The sequence below is a fragment of the Hyperoodon ampullatus genome (assembly GCF_949752795.1).
Source record: "Hyperoodon ampullatus genome assembly, chromosome: 8".
Lineage (NCBI taxonomy): Eukaryota > Metazoa > Chordata > Mammalia > Artiodactyla > Ziphiidae > Hyperoodon > Hyperoodon ampullatus.
In genome coordinates, this window is record NC_136921.1 from 114,849,895 (window position 1) to 114,865,225 (window position 15,331).

Consider the following 15,331-nt stretch of genomic DNA (forward strand, 5'->3'; position numbering starts at 1 on the left):
TCGGCCAATATTTGTCACACCTATGAGAAGAGCTAAGACCAGTCAAGGTGAAGAAACTACACATGGCTGGGAGGCATGGTGGGAAAAGACATCTCCATGGACAAGCGCTGGTGGGGGACCTGGGGTCGCATTCCTCCCCCCACCCCTTTGCCCCTCTCACAACCTGCATGACCTCAGGCAAAACCCTTACCCTCTCTGAAGTACCTCACCTACCTCTCAGGATTGCCTGAAAGATCAGGAGGACACCTGAGAGTGGGCCTCGCTAGGGAAAGACGGATACACTTTGGGAGGCAGGTAGGTACACTTCGAATCAGCCCTTCAAACAGCTTCAGAAAAGCTGGGCCCCCTAATGTAGAGAAATAATAACGCTAATATTTGATAGCTTCATGGTGTCTTCTCTCCTATCCATGGGTTTTCACATAGACCATTTTAGTGGAAGCCCACGGAAGGCTGTGGAGGGAGGGGAATGCCAGGCGACAAGGAGGCAACTGCACGGACATGCCCGGCCCTGCTGGTTCCTCAGCTACCTCGGAGCAGATACATAGTGGGGACCTTGGCGGTCCCGGTATTGTGTCCCTGGAAATGCCACTTTCAAATGTGTGGCTCTCCACAGAACCCCTCCTTCGAGTAAAGGCTCACGCAGACGCCTCAACAGACAAACAAGGGGGAGATCTCTCCTGCCCCGACCCGCACGGGGTTGCTGCAAAATTCCCTCAGATCCTCAGCGCATGCGTGCCCTCCGCCCTCCTACGCATGCGCGGAGGAGTCGGCCTCTCGCGGCCCCACCTGCAGCTGCATCACCCCTAAAAACCCTCTTTCTGCTTCCTGTGCAGAGCCCTTCTAATAACGTGCTTCATCACTGACTACAAATGATAATATCAGCTTCTAATACCCCACGGGGACTACTTCATCCACAAAGCCTCATGGGCTTGAAGACCCCAGCCACACAACAGAAAGGACAGGTGTGTGGGGTGTTCGTCATTTAGGTCTCTAATTGGGTTTTCCTGTAGCCTTAAAGGCTCCATGCTGGTTCGAATGCCGCTTTATCTGTCTTCCAGGGCCTGGAGGAAAGGAAGGAAGATTACCTCCCAGGAAAGTGTCGCCTAGCCTTCTTCCTCACCTCCACCCTGTCCTCGGGAAGGATGTCGCGAGGGCAATACCTGCACCGCGCCCCACTCCCCAGCCCAGTCCCAGGTGGGCGGCGTACGCTGTGCGACCAACACCCTGTGCCAGTGCTGGCACTCCAAGTCTTCCTACCTCAACTTGGAAAGACGGAGCCTGATGTGAGCGCTGTCCAGAAGCTCCCCCTTCTCTGAGGAGGCGGATCCAGAGGAACCTACCAACTCTCTGCTCAGCAGGGATCCGCCCTCCCACTCAGCTGAGCTGTTCTCCCAGGATTCTTCAGCAGTGATGAACTCTGGGTGGTAAACGGGCACGCACCGTGACCTGGAAATCGAGGCTTTGTGGTTATTTTCACGGAAATAGGAGCATCTCCAAAGCAACACTTCATCTCAGGGGTGAGCGTGAAATGTATAATCAGTACTCGTTTTTAAAAGGACCATCGATATTGTAGTACTGTCAGACTGGTGGGAATGGGTCTTTCTTGACATCACAGACCCTGGAATGGAGGGAAATCGTCTGGGGTCACACAGTCTTCAAAATAAATTGTGGACCTTTAAGAAACATCGGCTTGTTCTGAGTTTGGAACTTTCCAGTAAAGCTTTTTCTGGCTCAGACCAGCTCCAGCTCATTTCAGTTTTTGCTTTCTCTTTGATTGTGCTGGAGTTCTCAATACCTGGTCCTGTTATACTCATCCTGAAGCACAGTGAGTGGCGTAAGCCTTTTCTCCTCTTTGTAGGTATCTATCTGTAATGGAGCTGTAGGGGAGATGGTCTACCTAGCTTTCCCACCCAGCATCTACATGAGCACGAGCAGGAGTGGGGAACATCAGTACCGCACTAGATAGGCCCAAGAATGGGACCTATATCTAGAAGGATGAATCAAGGGGTATCATAAACTTTTATCAAAATTACATGTGGATATATCCATTTAATTTTGGTTGAATCCCTGAACAACTGAACAACTCATTCAGTACAGATTCTCAGTCAGCACTTGACTCTAGTGAGGCTGCACCAAGCCCAGAATTTTCCTGTGGAGATACATGAAATACTTGTGGGGTGGCAATATTGACACAAGAGCCACAGTCTATTATGTTAGGCCTCTCAACCTATGCCTTTCAAACCCAGTTAGCTCAACAAAACATTGTCATTCTCCTGAACTCTTATCACTGCTTTAGGACTGGTTCACAAAAAGAAAAAGGAACTTCAAACTTACAGGAAGTAGAGTTTTCTTTTAAATCATACATTTTTCAACTTCATGACTATTGATATTTGAGCCAGATAATTCTTTGTTGTGGGGAGGTGTCCTGTGCAATGCAGGATGTTTAGCAGCATCCCTGTCCTCTACCCTAAATGCCAGTAGTACCCCTCCCCCATTAGTGACAACAAAAAATGTCTCCTGACAGTGCCAACCTCAACCCTGGTTGAAAAGCTCTGGCCTGGCAAGATGGCCTTTCCCAGCTGTGTGCATGCATGAGTGTGTACATGTGCTATTCAGTCATTGCAAGGTTATGCTCAAGGTTACTTGGCAATTCATAAGGCATAGAATACAACCACTAGAATCATGAACACACGTTGAATCGACAAGGATCTAGCAGAGACCATACATGTCAGGTAAAAATTCATATCTCAGGAAGGAATTCTCCAGCATAAGTGCAAAGGATAATGCTCGGAGATTTCTTAATTTTATGAGAAAGAAAGAAAGAAAAAAACACCTCACCCTTTCTCTTGTGAGAAATTCCTCAGCAAAGGTGTGTTTTCTGTAAAGCAGGGGTCTTTGGAACTGGAGCTGAAGAACTGGGGGAAAGGAGGGTGAGACCTGAAAAACACAGGGAAGGAAAGGGATCAACACAATATGATGGCTGTGCTCACTGATGGTTGTGGCTAGATTCAAGAACGTGCCCCAAGAGTCAGTGGTACATCTTCTTTATCCATTCATCTGTTGATGGACACTTAGGTGATGTGGCACATATATACAATGGAATATTACTCAGCCATAAAAAGGAATGAAACTGAGTTATTTGTAGTGAGGTGGATGGACCTAGAGACTGTCATACAGAGTGAAGTAAGTCAGGAAGAGAAAAACAAATACTGTATGCTAACACATATATATGGAATCTAAAAAAAAAAAGAAAGAAAGAAAAAAAATGGTCAGAAGAACCTAGGGGCAAGATGGGAATAAAGATGCAGACCTACTAGAGACTGGACTTGAGGATACGGGGAGGGGGAAGGGTAAGCTGGGACAAAGTGAGAGACATGGACATGTATACACTACCAAACATAAAATAGATAGCTAGTGGGAAGCAGCCGCATAGCACAGGGAGATCAGCTCGGTGCTTTGTGTCCACCTAGAGGGGGGGGATAGGGAGGGTGGGAGGGAGGGAGATGCAAGAGGGAAGAGATATGGGAGCATATGTATATGTATAACTGATTCACTTTGTTATAAAGCAGAAACTAACACCCCATTGTAAAGCAATTATACTCCAATAAAGATGTAAAAAAAAAAAAAAAAAAAAGAATCCGCCTGCCAATTCAGGGGACACAGGTTCAATCCCTGGTCCGGGAAGATCCCACATGCCGCGGAGCAACCAAGCCCGTGAGCCACAACTTCTGAGCCCATGTGCCACAACTACTGAAGCCCATATGCCTAGAGGCCGTGCTCCACAACAAGAGAAGCCACCACAATAAAAGCCCGTGCTCCACAATGAACAATAGTAGCCCCCACTCGCTGCAACTAGAGAAAGCCTGCAAGCAGCAACGAAGACCCAACGCAGCCAAAAATTAAATAATTAATTAGTTTTTAAAAAATGTAATAACCTAAAATGGAAAAGAATCTGAGAAAGAATAGATATATATGTATATATATAACTGAATCACTTTGCTGTACACCTGAAACTAACACAACATTGTAAATCAACTATACTTCAATAAAAAATAAATATCATTAAGGAAAAATTTTTTCTAAATTAAAAAAAAATATGTGTAAAGAACCAAAGGAAACCATATCTAAAGAACTATGTGAAAGTATAGGGATGATGTCTCACAAAATAAAGAATATTGCCAAAGAAAAAGTATAAAGAAAGAACAAATAGAAATGCTATAATTGTAAAGTACAATAAATGAAATGAACATTTCACTAGAGCAGCTCAACAGCCTGTGCAGAAAGAACACCTGTCAACCAAGAATTCTATAGACAGCAAAACAATACTTCAAAAGAAGGAGATAGCAAAATGGCAAACTAGGAAGCTCCAAGCTTCCTAATGAGAATTTGTCCATAGAAACATCACACAAACCAGAAGCTGTTTGAACCAACTTTGTAGGAGCTCTGGAAAACAAAGGTTTACAGCAATCAAGAGAGAAAAGGCCATCTTCAAAATGATAGGAAAGTTTGGGGGCATTTTATTTGCCTTTGCCCCACTCCGTGCCTGGTGTGGAGGTGGTCTTGGTCTTGAGCAGGTGGCAGTCTGGTTCCCAGTTCCCCACAATCCTTCAAACTAGAGGGAGCAGAAATGAACTTATTTGAAAATGGTTGTGTATGTCTATTCTAAGTTGTCTTGGGGATACTTGAAGGATTAATGCGTGATGAAAGGTGCTCATCTCTATTTCATATACCTCAGAATGCAGATGGGAAAATCAGCAAGCAGTGCTCATAAAAGCTACAAGGGGACAACAAACCCACAAGCACCTAGGGCAAGAGATTATGGGTGGAGATACACAATAGAACATCTAAGACCAGAAAAGAGATTGGCATGAGAGTCTGGGAAATTAGGATGTTCAAAACTAGGCATGTATACAAAGAAATTTAGAAAGCCACACACATATGCTCAGGAAATTCCTGAGAAGAACTTAAAATTTCACCTCAAGCTGATCCCTAACTCAGAGGAAATCTAGCTAAGTGGTGAAGGAAGGAGAGAGGGAATGAAGATTGAATTCAGTCACCAATGGCCAGTGACTTAATCAAACATGCCTACATATGAAATCTCCATTAAAAAAATCCTATAAGACAGTTTGGGAGAGCTTACAGGTAAGTGAATGCACCAAAGTTCTGGGAGGGTGGTTCACCTGGAGAAGGCATGGGAGCTCTGTGCTTCCCCCACCTTCACAGTTTGCCCTATGCATCTTTTCCATTTGGCTCTTGCTGTGTTGCATCCTTTGTAATAAATTAGTAAACATAAGTAAAGATTGCTCCTGAGTTCTGTGAGCTATTCTAGCAAATTATCAAACCTGAGGAGGGGGTCATGGGAACCCCAAATTAATAGCCAGTAAGATAGACGTACAGGAGGCCCAGGAATCGTGACTGGCATCTGAAGCGGGAAGAGTTTTGTGAGACTGAGCCCTTAACTAGTGGGATCTGACTCTAACTCCAGGTAGACAGTGTCAGAATTGAATTGAATTGAATTGTTAAACATCCAGTTGGTGTTTGCAGAGTATCAGAGAATTGACTGGTATCAATCTCTGGAGGGAAATAAGCCTCTCATTTGGTGTCAGAAGTGTTATGAGTAAAAACAACACAGTTGATGTCATTTCAATTTAGATTGCTGTAACTTCAGGATGTTAGATGGAATCTTGATAGTAACCACAAAGGAAATATCTATAAAATATATTAAAATGGAAATGAGAAGGGAATCAAAATGTGTCACTACAAAAAAATAAAGAGAAGAAGCAGTAGTGGAGGAAATAAGGAACAAAAAAATTACATAAGACACAAAAGATACAAAATATATTATCTCTTTGATAATAGCCATCCTGATTGATGTGAAGTGATATCTCATTGTAGCTTTGATTTACATTTCCCTGATGATTACTGATGTTGAGCATTTTTTCATGTGTCTGTTGCCCATCTGTATGTCTTCTTTGGAAAAATGTCTGTTCAGGTACTCTGCCCATTTTTTAATCAGGTTATTTTGGTTTGGGGTTTCTTTTGATGTTGAGAATTGTGCACTTTAAATGAGAAAATTGTATGGTATGTAAACTATATCTCAATAAAGCTGTTTTTAAAAAAAAAACTTACTACATTTGCTAGGGGCATGGAAAGTTCATCCTTAGTTGGAGGAGAAAAAAACAGCTTGTATGTGCACAGATTCAGATAGGTAGGTATGTGTAACAGAGTTTTCTTCTAGTTGCTCTTTTTGCCTCAGTGCGTGTAAGAAATGTAGAGAATAGGAAACAAAGAGGTCCTCAACCTGTAAGTCCCAGCATGTGATGTAGTAAGAAGCTACTAGTCTCCTAACGTTATACACAGCATTAAAAAATTCACCATGAGATTTTAAATGAAATTGTATCCAAGTCCTCCAAAACTTCATTCACACTAACTTTGTCAACCCAATATAAAGCAGTTGTCCCAGCATTTTCCCCTTGCTTACCGTCAACTCTGGCTAGCTCCTGGCACCATTAAAAAGTGCCCCTTTCTTACTGGCACTGCCATCTTCCTCAATCTGGCTTGAGCCAAGAGAAAAGGAAACCCCACTGGGAATTACCTCTATACTCTCTGCCCCTTAGGCTCTGGCTTGGGAATGAAAGTAAGGGCTTTACCTGATTGTTGACTTACTGACATGCTCTAAGTAAAATGACCTCAATAGAGCTTATTAAACTGCAGTTTATGCTAATAATCTGTTAAGTCAATTACTCCCAAATGTGCATTCAGACATTTTAAATCAAGGAGGAACTTAGGGATAACTCCCATATCTAGCACAGAGCCCAATAAATAGTCACTTAAGAAATATTTGGTAAATAAATGGGGAGTTTTAAAAGCAAGAGCTAATCATAGTTGGAAGAATAAATATAAACCCAGAATATTTGATAGTTACTTTTGTCAGACTGATTTAAAAATAACCTCCCATAAAAATAAAATCAATGGGAGACTATTAATGCATAAAAACAACAATATGACTAATAAGTTTAGTTTTTACATTTCTTTAAAAAAGAAACAGAAAAGAGAAATACGTCTTCTGAAACAAAAGTACAAGTCACTTCCACGGTATGCTACCAGCAGTAGATTCAATACACATGTAATCCACTCCCTTGTTCAGTGGTTCTGGTATTTAAAATAATTTGGTTCAAGTAAGAGTTTTTCTCTTTCAGTTGCAAAGCTGAATCACTTGACACTGATGATAACAGTCACATAAGTAACAACTACAAGAAATTTAAATTTCTGTAACTATGTACATTTTACATTCCAGAAGTTAGCATGTGAAGGATTATATTCCTAAAAGCACTACTACTTCAATGTATAATCTTCAAATTATTCTAGATTTTAGGATACTGTATTAAAAATTTCAAAAGGTTTTTATGTATCATGTAAATTATAGAACAGAATGTTAAATTGCCATATAATGGTATGTATTAAACACACTTCAAACAAATTTCAGTGTAATGGAAAGAAATTGTGTTGGCTATATGGAAATGATAAAATTCCAAATCAACCTACTCAATAAAGATTTGGAAATTAAAAAAAAAACCTGGGAATTCCCTGGCAGTCCAGTGGTTAGGACTCTGTGCTTCCATTGCAGGGGGCACAGGTTCCACCCCTGTTCAGGGAACTAAGATTCCATTTGCCACTTAGTGCAGCCAAAAATAAATAAATAAAAACTTAACTACAATGCTACAGTAATCAAGACAGTGTGATACTGACCTAAATATACACATATAGAGCAATGGAACAGAATTGAGAGTCCAGGGGGAAAAAATTTACATTTATTTTTATTTTTATTTTCTAAAAGTAGCCAAGTTGATTTTCTAAAAATAGCCAAGGCAACTTAATTTGGCAAAAAGACTTTTCAACAAATGATGCTGGGACAATTAGATATCCACATGCAAAAGATTAAATTAGATCCTACCCCACACCATGCACAAAGATGTATCCAACCCTGTCTCCCACCCTGTCCCCAGCCTTTCTCTTAAGTGCCCATTGAAAGTTGCTGGAGAAGACCCTGCAAGGGGTGTGTGCACACACCCCTTGCATCTGTGGTACACAGGGGTCCTATATTCTCATGCTAGCCCACACTCAGGCTTTAGAAATTCATTTTTTTTAATTCAGTTGTTTTTTTCTTACTATTTTTACTATGTCCCCATATTCATCCTGTACTCTGCCTATAGTTAGAAAATGCCAGTGTTCCACTTCTCATTGGAGGTACTTATCTTTTCCTAGATTTATGGCTAGTTAGTAGGCCTGTGACATAAGTTCTCTGATATGTTCCCCAAAAATTGTGATTTGGGGGATTATCTGTTTTTTCTCATTTTTGGAGTGTGACAGCCTTAGAGCCAGATGTCAACATTGCTATTTATAATGTCCATGATATTTATTTTCATTAAATCTATGGATTATATTAATCTCTATATTAATTTATCTTCTTTATACTTAGCCTTCTTTTCTAAGCACATGAACCTATCTTTCCATGCGACTCTCCTTTGATAGTTCTGCTAATTTTATATTTTGATTAATAAATGTCATACATCTCCTTCAGTATTTCTGGATATTTTTGTTTATTATGAATGAGATGCATCTTAAGAGATAATTTTCTGGATAGAAAATTTTATTTCTAGTACATTCTGTTACTTTACTATATAGCTGAAAAACTATAGTTTTTCAGTTAATTCCTGTAGACCCTTTGCAGTAGTAGTTACAAATAATGATGATTGCATGGCCACTGTCTTAGTCGGTTTGGCGCTGTTATAACAAAGTACCATAGACTGAGTGGTTCATGAACAACAGAAATTTATTGTCACAGTCCTGGAGACTGGAAGTCTGAGATCAAGGTGCCAGCATGGTCAGGCTCTGGCAAGAAAGCTCTTTCAAGTTGTAGACTGCCAACTCCTCACTGAATCCTCACATGGCAGAAGGAGAGTGAGAGAACTCTCTGGGGTCCCCTTTATAAGAGCATTAATCCCATTCATGAGGGTAGAACTTCCTGTAATATTGTGATTTATAATAAATATATATATAGTTTGGTCTTCATCCACAGTTTCTGGCTTATAGCTCCCAAGACCCTTTCTAAGTAATAAGAGCAATGGGAGCATCTTTTGTTGTAGTATTTGGTCTTTTGTCTTCAGTTCCTGAAATCACTTCAGAACCAAAAAGGTGAAATGGGTGCCTTATTATTCATATCAAGCCCCTTTCAACCCCAAATGAGTTTATTTTAATGACATGACTTTTGGAAATCCCATAGCGATGGTTGGGGGGGCTTGTTGCCAGGGGAAGCAACCTTGATCATAGGGTTGGAACTTTCAATCCCACCCCTGAACTCAAAGGAGGGGAGAAGAGCTGGAGGTTGAATCAATAATCAATGACCAATGATTTAATCACTGGCCTATGTATTGAATCATGCATATGTACTGAAGCTTCCATTAAAAACCAAAAGAATGGGGTTTGGAAAGTTTCCAGGTTGGTGAAACAGAATGCATCTACATTGGGAGTCCCCAAACTCTACAAGGACAAAATCTCCTGCATGCAGGACCTTGCCCTAGGTATTTCTTAACCTAGCTGTTCATTTATATCTTTAATATCCTTTGTAATAAACCAGTAATCTGATAAGTAAATGGGTTTCCTGAGTTCTGTGAGCTGCTTCAGCAAATTGATCAAACCTGAACAGGGGGTTGTGGGAACCTCCCACTTACAGCCAGTTGGGCAGAAGTACAGGTAGCAAACTGGTTTGCAATTGACACTTGGAAGAGTCTCAGTAGTCCTGTGGGACTGAGCCCTTAACCTGTAGGATCTGTTGCTATCTCCACATAGTGTCAGAACTGAGTTAAATTTCTGGGACACAGAGTCAGTGTCTCTGAAGAATTGGAGAACTGCTTGGTTGTGTTTAAAAAAATATATCATGCCTCCCAAAGGCCCCACCTCCTAACACCAACACATTGGATGTAGGATTTCAATCGATGAGTGTAGTGGAACATAAAGAGTCTATTGCAACCACTAATTTAATATTCTTACTTGTACCTTTGGTCACAATGGTAGTGAACAATACTAACCTACCCTGAATTCTTCCCATTATTTCCAAGATCAGATATCATACCCTCTTGCTTTTTTTAGGGTACAATTCAGTGGTTTGCAGTCTATTCACAAAGTATTGTAAACATCACCACTATCTAACTCTAGAATATTATCATTAACCCCAAAAGAAACCTCATACCCATTAACAGTCACTCCCCATTCCTCCCTCCTCTCGGTCCTAGTATCCAGTAACTACTCTCTGTCTCTATGACATTTCATATAAATGGAATCATGCAACTTATTGTCTTTTGTGATGTATATGTGTATATGTTTATAATTTATATATCTTCTCGATGGGTTGACCCTTTTATTATCATAAAATCTTCTTTGTCTCATGTAACAATTTTTGTCTTAAAGATTGTTTTTGTCTAATATTAGTGTAGCCTCTCTACCTCTCTTTTGATTACTGTTTCCAAGGTATATTTTTTTCCATTCTTTTACTTTCAACTTATTTGTGTCTTTGATTTTAAAGGGTGTCTCATAGATAGTAAGTATATCATTGAAATATTTATTTTATGCCTTCTGCCAATTTTTGCCTTTTGATTAGTGTTTAATTCATTTACATTTAATATAATATGAGTCAAATAGATGTTTTCAATTGTACCACTTTTATTTCCCTCTTGTTTCTTTTACCATTTATTATTTTAGCTTTTTTCTTAGTGGTTGCTGTGGGGATTATGATTATCATCTTAATTTAAAACAATCTAGTTAGAATTAATATCAATGTAATTTCAATAAAACAAAAATTTTGCTTCTATATAACTGTTCCTTCTAACCTATTTTGTACTATTATTGGATAATATTACATTTTATATGCTGTAGACCATTCAACACAGATTTATAATTACTGCTTTATGCAATTTTCATTTAAAGCAGATGGAAGCTAGAAAGGGTTACACACACACACAAAAAAAATACATTTGTACTGTGTTCTATATTTTCCTAGGTAGGTTCCTTTATCAGTGCTCTTTTTCCTTTAGGTGGATTCAAGTAACTGTCAAGTGTGCTTTCATTTCAGCTTGAAGGACTCCTTTTAGCATTTCTTGTAGGACAGGAGTAATGAACTCCCTTAGCTTTTGTTATCTGGGAATGTCTTAATTTCATCCTCATTTTTTTTTTTTTTTTTTTTTTTTTTGCGGTATGCGGGCCTCTCCCACTGCGGAGCACAGGCTCCGGACGCACAGGCCCAGCAGCCATGGCCCACGGGCCCAGCCGCTCCGCGGCACGTGGGATCCTCCCGGACCGGGGCACGAACCCGTGTCCCCTGCATCGGCAGGCGGACTCTCAACCACTGCGCCACCAGGGAAGCCCCCATCCTCATTTTTGAAGGACAGTTTTGCCAGCTATAGAATTCCTGGTTGACAGGTTTTTTTCTTTCAACTCTTTAAATATGTCTTCCTACTGCCTTCTGACCTCCATGGTTTCTGATGAGAAATCAGCTGTGGATTTTATGGAAGATCAATTGAATGTGATGTCATTTCTCTCTTGCTGCTTTCAAAATGCTCTTTCTCTTTTGCTTTTGACAGTTTGATTATAAGGTATCTTGGTATGGGTCTTTTTCAGTTTTCTTAGATTGTAGATGCATGCATTTCAGCAAATTGGGGATTTTTCAGCCATTATTTCTTAAAATATTTCTTCTGGCCTTTCTTGTCTCCCTCTTCTCTGTCTTGAAACCCAATAATATGTATGTTGTTCTGGTTTGTGGTTTCCTACAGGACCTTTAGGCTCTTATTCACATTACTTCATTCTTTCTTCTTTCTGCTTCTCAGACTGGGCAATTTCTACTGTCCTATCTTCAAGTTCACTGGCTCTTTCTTCCACCTTTTAAAATCTACTATTGAACCCCTCTAATGGGTTTTTCATTTCAGTTATTGTACTTCACAGCCTCAGAATTTCTGTTTTATTCCCTTTTGTAAATTCTATCCTTTTGTTGATATTCACATTTTGTTCATATGGTGTTTTCCTTATCTCCTTTAGTTATTTGTCCATTTTTTTCCTTTAGCTCCTTGAGAAATTTAAGACAGTTATTTTAAAGTCTTTTTCTAATAGGTCTGATGTCTCGGCTTCCTCAGGGATAGTTTCTCTGTCAATTTCTTTTGTTCAGTTGAATGGGCCATACTTTCCTGTTTCTTTGTATGACTTGTGGTTTTTTTGGTGAAAATGGCATTTTTGTGCTATAATGTGGTAATTCTGAAAATCAGAGTCTTCCTTCTCTCTACAGTTTGCTGGGTTTTTTTTGTTTTGTTTTGTTTTCTGATATCTGATGGCTATAGTAATCCATTTGCTTAGGTACTTTTCCAAACTATTTTCCCAAAGACTGTATTCCCACTACTTGTATGTGACCATTGAAGACTCTGTTCCTTTTGCTCATGTTCAGCTAATGTTTTGACAGAGATTTCCTTGAATGCAAGGAGCTTTAAAAAATCAAGAAAATTTTTAAATACACACAGAAAAAGCAAACACTTCTCCCTGTCTTTACAGATTGGCTCTGTGCTGGGGCACTCCATCAACACTTGTTAGACTTTTACTGGAATGAGGGCTAAGCTTGAAGTGAAAGTTCAAACTTCTCCAGTCTTTTCTCATCATGCATTTTTATCTGACCCTGTGTGGCCTTCTAAATTCTCCCATACAGATAGGTACTTTTGAATATCCTAGTCACCTAAAGAATCTCTTCAATTTTTGAACCTGGGCCTTAGACAGTCTTTGTATGTCTCAACCAGTAAGCTTCTGTCCCAGACATCTGCAGTTTTCTAGATCCCCTTACAGTGTTTTAAAGCAATTCCCAACACTTTTACAGCTTGTGTTCCAAGTTAGACAAAACAGGGATGAGAGTCTTTTGTCAGTCCTTCAGTTAACGGCAGATAGGTTAAAACAGACACACACAATAATTTGCAAGTAAGGTCTGCTTTTCTCCCTCTGGAACCAAGGACCAGGTTTTAAGAATGGTCTGTCATGGCTTAAAGACCACCATCATGATAGGGAAGGGGTAGGGCAAAGGCAAGTAAAAATGCCACAAAACTCTCTTACCATTTTCAAGTTGACTTTTACTTGGCTCAGAATCTTGGTTGCTGTAAATTTTTGACTGGTTTCTAGAGTTCTGACAATGTTGGTTATGAGAGTTTCTGCTTGGTTTTCAATGTTTCTATGAAATAACAAGAGCTAGGAAATCTCTACGCTGCCACTCATTCTTCTGAAGTTTTAAATCAAGGAGGAAAAAAGGCTATGAACTTTGTTTTATGTTTTGAAGACTGTTTTACTGCTAGGGATACTTTGCCTTTTCTTTTAAACTTTAGGATCAGCTTATCAACTTCTGCACCTCAAGAAAACCCTGCTGGGATTGTTTTAAGAATTGTGTTGAATTTATAAATCAATTGGGGAGAAAATGTCACTTTAATAATAGTGTTTTCTACACCATGAACGTTGAACATCTCTTCATTTATCTAAATTTACTTTAACTTTTCTCAGCACTATTTTGTAGTGTTCAGTGTATGAGTCTTGCACTTCTTTTGTTAAATATAATCCTAAGAATTTTATTCTTCTTGATGCTTTTTTTTTTTTTTTTTTTTGGCTGTGTTGTGTCTTCATTGCTGTGCATGGGCTTTCTCTAGTTGCATCAAGTGGGGATTACTCTTCTTAGCAGTGCATGGGCTTCTCATTTCAGTGGCTTCTCTTGTTGTGGATCATGGGCTCTAGGTGCATGGGCTTCAGTAGTTGTGGCATGTGGGCTCAGTATTTGTGGCTCACAGGCTCTAGAGCACAGGCTCAGTAGTTGTGGTGCACGGGCTTACTTTCTCCACGGCATGTGGGATCTTCCCAGACCAGGGCTCGAACCCATGTCCCTTGCACTGGCAGGCAGATTCTTAACCACTGCACCACCAGGGAAGCCGCTTTCTTGATGCTTTTGTCAGCGGAATTGTTTTCTTAATTTTATTTTTAGATTATTCATTACTAGTGTATAGAAAGACAGTTCATTTTTGTTGTTGATTTATAAAACTGTCTTTATTCACACATATGATTACCTACTTAGAAAATCTAAGGAAAAACGTCTACAAACAAAAATATTACTAGAATTAATACGTGAATTTAGCAAGGATACAAGATCAATGCACAAAAATCAATTAAATGTATATATTAACAATGAGCAAGTGTAAATTAATGTTTAAAAACACCATGTAAAATAACATAAAAAAGTCTGGAGAAAAATCTAACAAAATATGTCCAGCACTTGCTCCCTGAACTCTACAAAATACTGCTGAGAAAATAAATAAGAACAAAATTAATAGAAAGATATACTATTTTCCTGGATAAGAAGATTCAATATATTAAGATATCAATTCTTCTTAAACTCATCATATAGATTCAGTGTAGTTCTAATTAAAATGCCAACAGAAATTTTTTTTGGAAATTGCAAATTGATGGTAGAATTTACATGAAAAGGCAAAGAACATAGAATAGCCAAAACAATTTTGAGAAAGAACAAATTTGGAAGACTCACACTATTTGATTTCATAACTTTCTATAAAGCTACAGGAAAAAAGACAGTGTGATATTAATGACATGTTAGTCACTAGATCAATGGAACAGAATAGAGAGTTCAGAAACAAACCCACAGATATGTGGTCAAATTATTTTTGACAAAAGTGTAAGGGTAATTCAATGAAGAAAGGGTAGTCTTTTCAACAAATTGTGCTGGGACAATTGGATGTCCATAAGCAAGATGTAATCTACACCTTTCTGCATATGCAAAGATTAACTCAAAATGGACCTTAGACCTAAATATAAAACCTAAAACTACAAAACTTCTAGAATAAAAAACAAAAGAAAATCTTGGTGACCTTGGGTTAGGCAAAAGTTTCTTAGCTATAACAACAAAAGCATAAATCCATAAAAGAAAAATTGATGAATTGGACTACATTGAATTTTTAAATTTTTGCTCTAAAAGATGCTATTATAAAAATACAATCCACAAACTATTACAAAATTTAAGAAAACATATTTGATGAGACTTGTATTGAGAATATATAATGAATCACAAATAGTAATAAGAAAACAAACTCCAACCATAAGAAGTATAAACCACAATAAGATACATATACACACCTATTAGAATGACTAAAATTTTAAATAAAGTCAATATTAAGTGCTGGCAAGGATGCAGAGCATTGGAATACTTATACCTTGCTGATGGAAATTGACAAAATGGCACCACTTCTTTAGAAAG

At 39.0% G+C, this 15,331-nt stretch overlaps 1 protein-coding gene across 2 annotated transcripts in view; it reads right to left on the bottom strand.

Moving 5' to 3' along the window:
- Positions 1 to 15,331, bottom strand: part of OCA2 (OCA2 melanosomal transmembrane protein) — a gene marked incomplete at both ends in the record, with an annotated part of 172,560 nt that overhangs the window by 141,053 nt on the left and 16,176 nt on the right. The window contains 3 exons of one of the 2 annotated variants that reach the window (XM_079710370.1): positions 1,258 to 1,446; positions 2,839 to 2,937; positions 4,526 to 4,612. In XM_079710370.1, the coding sequence (XP_079566496.1) occupies positions 1,258 to 1,446; positions 2,839 to 2,937; positions 4,526 to 4,612 (375 nt within the window). The remainder of the gene's footprint in view (positions 1 to 1,257; positions 1,447 to 2,838; positions 2,938 to 4,525; positions 4,613 to 15,331) is intronic. The other variant, XM_079710371.1, reaches the window with a different exon arrangement.